Source organism: Porites lutea, chromosome 6 (assembly GCF_958299795.1).
Source record: "Porites lutea chromosome 6, jaPorLute2.1, whole genome shotgun sequence".
NCBI classification, from domain to species: Eukaryota; Metazoa; Cnidaria; class Anthozoa; order Scleractinia; family Poritidae; genus Porites; species Porites lutea.
The window spans coordinates 14708281-14716057 of NC_133206.1; the positions used below are offsets into that span (position 1 = coordinate 14708281).

General features: G+C 42.7%; 1 protein-coding gene across 1 annotated transcript; it reads left to right on the top strand.

Moving 5' to 3' along the window:
* Nucleotides 1-3963: 3963 nt before the first annotated feature.
* LOC140940810 (uncharacterized) lies at nucleotides 3964-7442 on the top strand. Its single transcript, XM_073389771.1, has one exon. The coding sequence runs from the start codon at nucleotides 3965-3967 to the stop codon at nucleotides 6659-6661; it is 2697 nt and encodes an 898-aa protein (XP_073245872.1). The 5' UTR covers nucleotide 3964; the 3' UTR covers nucleotides 6662-7442.
* Nucleotides 7443-7777: the final 335 nt, after the last annotated feature.

Sequence of the window (7777 nt, forward strand, 5' to 3'; positions counted from 1 at the left end):
TTAACGTCATGCATATTGCTACACAGTGGAAACGAACATATTGTTTGGGTCGAAAATTCTTTAGAACTTCTGTTTTCCAAAGGAGGCGCCCATTTTCCAGGCTTGTTCGTTCGTAGAGGTTGCAGTTTAAAAATGAGCGTTTATTCGAGGACACACTGTATTTAGCGTTTTCTAGTGATTTAATAACGGTGCTCAGAATAACAGTAGCCAACAACTCTTTTCCGTGAAATAACCGTGAAACGGAAGGTTTCACTTGTTGTCACCCAGCATGAAGTTTTTCAGCATGTTCAGCTTAGGTTATTTTGGCCATGGTGGTAAGGACATAGCAAGCCGAATCACCTTTGGTGCAAAGAAAAACCCTGAATTGAGAGAAAATTATATATAGTCTTGTGATTTGAAATTTTCTCTAATGTCGTAACCAGAAATATTTTGAAAGTAATTATGGGTGACGCATTTTGGAATTAAGTTAAGTATACTAGGCATTTTAAAATAAAAATAAATGAAATAAAGATAAGTGGAAGTTATTCCTTTCAAAACAATTACTGTCACGCTATACTCCTACTCCTCAGCCCCCCTCCCCCCCTCCCCCATAACGGTCACTTAGCCCGTGGTGGCCGCTGCAAAGGGACTTGAGCCATAATTATAACTCTGTAGAGGTGATGTTACACGGGACAATTCGCAGCAACGATTTTTAACCCAATTTCCATCAGAAGGAGTTGTTGGAATAGCGCGAGCTTTAGCATCAGGTGCACGCTCTGTGTTGGTGGCATTGTGGGCTATAGAAGATTAGGCAACAGAAAAGTTCATGACCCGTTTCTATATATGAGCGCCTTCTTCATGGCGATAGTGCTAGCGAATCACTTCACAAGGCAATGAAGTGGATGAGGACTAACAAATTTTCTAACGTTGGTCAGAGGGCGCCGTTTATGCTGATTGGAGATGACGTAAAATTTGATTTCCAAATTTAAGGTAATTATACATTTGTTATTTTACTACACGGCAAATGACGAACAGAACAAAAGTTCCGAAACTTGATCGCTGTTTGATAGCCGGGTCAACCTCGTTCCTAGGATCCTCTCAAGAGAGTGAGAACCGTTCGTGTTCCTATAATCATGACTTCGCACGAAATTATCCTTTCTGATTAGCTGACCCTTGGTTTCCGGTAATTTGGATCAGCCTCCCATCACAATGCATGCTATCGTAGACTCGTAGCCAGACACTATCTAAATTTAATAAGGGCGAATAAATGCTAGTGACAAATGGGGAGGAGGCTGTCTTAGCATGCCATGCAGTACTTTTATTTCGTATGTGCTTCACACGGCATTTTTTATTTCAGGAAAAAAAAAACATTACAGCTCCCAGAATGAAGACGTTGATGAATGAACACTTGTTGGATCCACTACCTGTTTGCATGTCCAATGCATGACATTTGGTTTCTGCGGAAGTGAGAGAGAATGCTCTGAGCTTACAAGCTTTGCACAGGCCAGGAAAGATGGTCATTCATTTATACGTGTCTGGGAAACTGACCCCCAACCCCTCCCCTAAACCAACATTAACACTTACTTCTCACTTAGCGTAAAATTTTGGCTTAGGGGAGGGGTAGGTTATAACAGTGTCGCGCCATGTAAGATAATCCAAGACAGTCTTTGATTGTTGATGCCACTCTTTGGGTTCCGGATTCCAGGTACGGGGTTCCGAAATTCTTGTCAGTGGAATTCCAATCCTTAGCGGGATTCCGGATTCCTTTACTTGAATTAAAGATTCCAAAGCCCAGGATTCCGGATTCCACAAGACAAAATTTTCCAGAGTTCCGAAATTTGGATTACCTTACATGCAGCGAAACCGTGTGTACATTTAACGGTGGGAAAGGGTAAAGCAAGGGAAATAAAACTTGACTGGTCGTGATGGACAACAGAGTCCCATTCAAGTAAACTCCAGTTCTAGCGACCCGATTTTCCTAGTACTAGTAATAATTGCAAATTAGGGGAGTGCGTTCGATGGGGAGGGGGGGTGGGGTGGTGGGTAGTGAGTGGTAGTGGGAAGGGGGTGCAAAACAATGATGGGCTCGTAACAGGCCAGTCCAAGGTGGCGTCCAAACCGTGAATAGAACGGTTACTACTTCATGTAAGGTACACAAATAGGAAGCGTTTTCCTTCGTCGAAACGCAATAGACCTATTCGGCTAACTCAATGTTGTACCCAATTCAAATCTCCCGGGGATAAGATTCTTTTTGTATTGTATTTGCATTATAATGTGGCATTCACATTTAAATGATATGGAAATTCCTGAAACAAAACGTTTTATTCCCAAAGGGTTTGAATTGGGTACAACATTGAGCTAGCCGAATAGGTCTATTGACCACTTCAGAAAATATCATATCATACCATAATGCTCTTTGTTTGTCACTCCAAAGTTCTGCATAAGCATTGTCTTCAATTCCTCTTGGGAGTTAAAATGGCCCGAAGAGAAACTGAAAACAATGCTTATGCAAAATTTTGGGGTGACAAACAAAGAGCATTATGGTATGTTGTGGTATTTTCTGGAGTGGTCAGTTAGCCATTTGCACATCTCCCACAATACACCTTGTTTTCCCCCAACCCCGCCCCCCCACAACCCCCTCTCCCAAAAAGTTTGCATAACCTTTGTTTTACCTTTGGGTATTACAGCCGTCCCAAAAGAATTGGATCCCAAAAGGATCATCATGTTTCTAGGAAACTGACCATCTACCCCTCCCCTAAGCTAACACCAACACTTGCTTCACACCTTCGTACTTAGGGCAAAATGTTGGCTTACGGAAGGGGTAGGTTGGTACTTTCCTAGAAACGTATAATGATCCCCAATTTTTGGGGGGCAAACAAGGTGCCTTTTAGGAGATAAGTAAGTGGCGAATCAAAAAACAAGCCAATCCCAGATTCAAATTTACCCCTTCAGGTCCCTCAACAAGAAATCAGCCTGAAAGCAATCTGAACAGTGCTTACTCATAGGGGATTTTTATCGCGTCTTCTGGTCGGTCTTACGGCTACTTTCTTGACTCCCCACCTTTCCTAGGATTTCCCACGCGCCGTTTCCCCTTCTTCTGTGAAACTGTGATAGTAAAGAAGACTTAACGCCAAGCACGTACAGGAACTAAAAGACGGCCTTTTGTTTTCAAGAGTTTGTCCGTTGAATTTTTTTCCGAGACATGAAGGATTTTTTGCGGTAAGAAAAGAATACCAAAGTTGCTGATTTTTAAAATAGTTTTGTATAAACTCTTTCACCCTTATACCATGTAATAGCAGGATGTTTTGCCGCCATAACTTTGTCCACCTCTTAGGTATGTGGACAAAATTCCTTGCTGTTATCATCGAAATGAAACCTTTTTGGTAGCCTGGGAAAACAGACGTTTGTTCTCGCTCATCGCCGCTGGGGGAAGTTTCGTGAAAGGTCCCCAGCGGCGAAGAGCGAGGAGAAACGGCTGCTTTCGCACGCTACCTTTTTGGCAGAATTTTTGCATCATGTTATTTACCTTTTAGGATTTTACAAAAAGATATTTGGAGTTTTTGAAGAATTTTTCATAATGGCCACTATGAGATTGTAAGGGTAACACTGAGTTGTTCATTTTTTGTAGATAGAGAGCGGTAGACCAACGAAACTCATAAGTCCAATATCAGTTTCGAAACCTTTTCATCTATTTTGTTACTGGCAAAATATTCGTCTGATACGTGTCGCACTTTATCCATAATATTCTGTTAATAAGCTTCCGCTTCAATATTTGCTTGTCGGTTTACCCAAACACACCAGCTCAAAACCTAGCGTGCAATGACTTTGACGTCGACCATTGCAGTATGTGTCAGTCAAAAACTTCTTATTGTCACATTATATACGACTGCAGAGATATTTCGCATTCATTTAGTTTTATCCCTGAGAAAAATTATCCTAAGTGATCATGATGACACGGCTACTTTTACTGTGGATTCTGTGTAGCATGTTGATCGCATTCTCCAGTTGCAGAAATTTGTGTTCAAGGATTTTCTTTCAAAACATCAACGAAGAAACCATGCCTTACAAAATCATTGAAGGTGTATACAACAAGGAGAATAACAACCACAACAACTTCCCGGTGTATCGGCAAGAAAACGGCAATCTACTGTTTTACTATTATGTTTCTAAGGAAGGCCTAAAAGTTTTGATTTTTGGACTTAATCTGAAACACTACTTTGGCGTCGCTGCTAATGTTTATAGAAATGTTGATCCTGTGTCTTGGTTGAACTCCGGGAGTTTGGATAGAAGTGATGTCTTTGGAGGATTGATATACAACTGGCGGTTCTACAACACGCTCGATAAAACCCATTACTATGTTGCAGTTAACAATTCGTCGCCTATAATTAAAGCTGTATGCGTGGATGAAGATTTCAGAGAATGTAACTCGGACAGACTTTACCTGAATGACAATTTCACCGATGGAAAGGGGAATGTTGTGAACGATCTCACTCGAGATTATTTCTTTCGCAAGCAAGGTGTCTTCCAGAACCTTCGCCCTGTGTATGAGCATAGTAGACAAAAGTGGTACCTTGAATACATAGACGGCCTCTGGATGATAACAGAGTATTTCCCGAGGCAATTAACAGTTTTTAAAGTTTTAATGAAGACCAAAGATTTCGCCCTTCGACCAGAGTACATCAGTAACACTTGGTCGGTCCGTTTCAATGGATGGGGCGATATGCCTAAATTTAGACTCTTATGTAGAGGGGTGAGATCGATGTCGAATACATGTCCATCGAAGCCATGTAATAGCAAAGCTTCATGCATCTACACTTCCGGTAACGAAACACTTTGTCTCTGTCCTTTCGGTTACACCGGTGTGACATGCTCTACCAACAAACAGTGCCCCACTCCCTACCCCTTAGCAGGAACAGAACTGAATTTTGCATACTTTGGGAAAAGGCCTGGCGATATCGGTTTTTCCTTCTGTAGTGGATCGTATCCTTCTGTAAGGTTTTCCCTTTGTAGGGACAGCAAATACAGTAATCTTTACTGGTTTAGAGTTGGGGGCGACTGTCATAGAGTGAATACTGGACGTACTTCTCCCCCCTGGTCATTTTGGAACCCAGGAAAAACCCAAAGTCCCCGGAAACCTCCCAAGGCTCGAGCTCGCCATAACTTTGATAACAATCCTAAAATCGTCTCCGTGGTTCTTACTTCCGTCGCGTTTCTGGAATTGCTCCTGCCATTTATCATCTACTGCTGCGCTGTGTGCAAGAAAAAAAGTAAAGAAGACAGAGAAGAACAAGAAGATCCGAGAAGGTTACAGGAAGTTGGCGGGGAATTAGAAAGAAGACTTGAGCAAGTTGCTAGGGCCGGAAGCCAAGAGGAACTCGACCGAGGTGTTCAAGATTACCAACGAACCGTCCAGGAATACCAACGTGAGAACCAAGACAAAGAACTGAACCGAAAACGAGGCTTCCACAAAAGTGAGGGTTTATGGCGAATCATTTCCATGCACTTGTTTTTTTCCTTTTACTTATGGATCGTGTATCTGGTGGGCTGTGAAATTTCTCAATGTACTCAATACGGACGTATTTTCGTCTACTTAAAAACTTTTGGAATTGTGATGCTGTGCATGTCGTCTGTTTACACTTTTATAGAAAGTATCTTCTGCCACGAGTGGGATTACTTAAGAAACATCATGCAGGACGAGACCGCATCGGGCTACATACAAAAAATGCATCAAGTCGCACCAAGGATTGGCATGGTCGTGGAGTGCTATCATTTCGAGACGCGCACGCGTGTCGTGTACTACACGAACGCATATAGCAACACGCAGTCCCGCACAGAAACTTATACCGTGAGGGTTGTGACATTCGTAGACCACGATGAATTCTCGTTCGGCTCGTGGGTTGATGTTTCCGAAAGAGAAATGCCATCACTGAGTACAGTGTCTCTTACTCGAGTAAGAATTGATCCTTATGTCTTGTTCGGTGATCATGAGACAGCAGATGATTACGAGAGACAAGCAGCAGCCATGATAGAAAGAAATCGTCACCGAGATGCTTTTACGGATTTCTCAGCAAGTAGAGAAATTCCTGGGCTGAAGAAGAGGATCTCTGCTTATGTGGATTTGAGGGTGAAGCCTTGGTGGATTCGACCTCTGTTCTTTTGGCTGGCCACGCTGTTGCAGATGACTTGGCCTTATCGCTGGCTGTTCAGAGCCAAGACAAGTAAAAGTTACTATGCCTTAAAGAAGAAGCTGTACAAGAGTACCACGCCCCCAAGAGAAGTAGACATTATGGATCCAATAGCAACGCTGACGAGTGGGGCAGCTTCCAATGATTCAGCCCTCCCGAACCAAATGTCTTATGAGATGACAGAGATCGTCAATCCAGGCATTGAAAACCCCGCCTTCCAACGCGACTGCGCACCTTATCCACCTGGCAATCCAACTTTGGGACCTGCTTACTCGGCCGCTGCCCAACCAAGTGCACCATCTGCAACATACGACACAGACACCCCACACCCTCCGCCTCCTGTGTATACTCCTTATCCCACCGGTGGAGCTTCGTATCCTACCCAACCACCCGGACCTGTCTACCCTCCTTATTCTGTGGTTCCGCAGACAGACGAGCCCCCGCCATCCTACGATGCTACTGTAGGATTCACTCCTGACACGGCCTCAAGCAAGTAACCAGAAAATAGCCTCTGGGACTTGAGGCTGCCGAGGAAATATTAGAGAAAAACTACTTAGTGTTACCCGGAAGCTTTAAAGAATTTTCGTTTTTCCCTTATGTAATTGAACGAAATGAAAATGGAACAGATAACCCCGGGGGGTACTTTAGGAATTTCTGGGTGGGGATGTACCGCTGGGACCCTGGGACCCTTAACCTATACCAGAGCCACTTCAGCTGAATTTTGCTTCTCTATACTAGAGTAAACTCCCCAAATCCCCCCTATCCTAGAGTAGCTGTTTTCCAGAAACTACTGAGGGCACTAGCACAGTCTAGCCAAAACAAAACCTTATACCACAATCCCTAGTCTAGATAAAATCTTCAACCAACTGATCAGTTTCCCGAAAACTGATACCCTATTCTAGACCCAAACGCTGTGATTTATATACCCTATCCTTGAGTAAACGGCTTGAAAACCATACCCTTCACAGGGGCACACACCTATATAGCCCATATATGGCAGTACCCCTCCCCCCCCGGGCAGATAAGCAGTTTGATTAAGAAATAAGAAAGGAACAGCGATGCAAACAACCTCGTTCCCAGGGTTCTCTCTCTTTCAAGGACTCTGGGATGGAGGTTGCGATGGAAATCCGCCATTGTTTTAAAAGAGCTATTGCTTCTTTCACCAGGTCTTGTTAATACTAGGACAAGTAATACGAAAAAAAAACAAAACGTGTCGTACGAAAAGCCACTTAACATCAGGCTTTAGCATGTAATCAGCATGTAATGAGCCGAAAAATATCTTTATCTTCACTAAATATCTTTTAGTGATCCCTAAATATCAGTAGAGGACAACAATACTTAACAACTTGTTTCTGTGAAATAACTAAACGGAATGTCTTTCCTCTAGTCACCTGGCATAAAAGTTTTTTCAGGTTAGGTTATTTTGGTGGAAAGGATATAGAAACAGGTCGCCTTTGGCGCAAACAAAAACCCTGAACTGAGAGATCGAAAATTATATACAATATTATAAGGTTTTGCATTATCTTCTTTCAAATTAAGTAACTAGAAATTTTCTGTAATATCGTACCCGGACCGATCTTGTAACCAGAAATCAAGGAATATCATTGATTTTT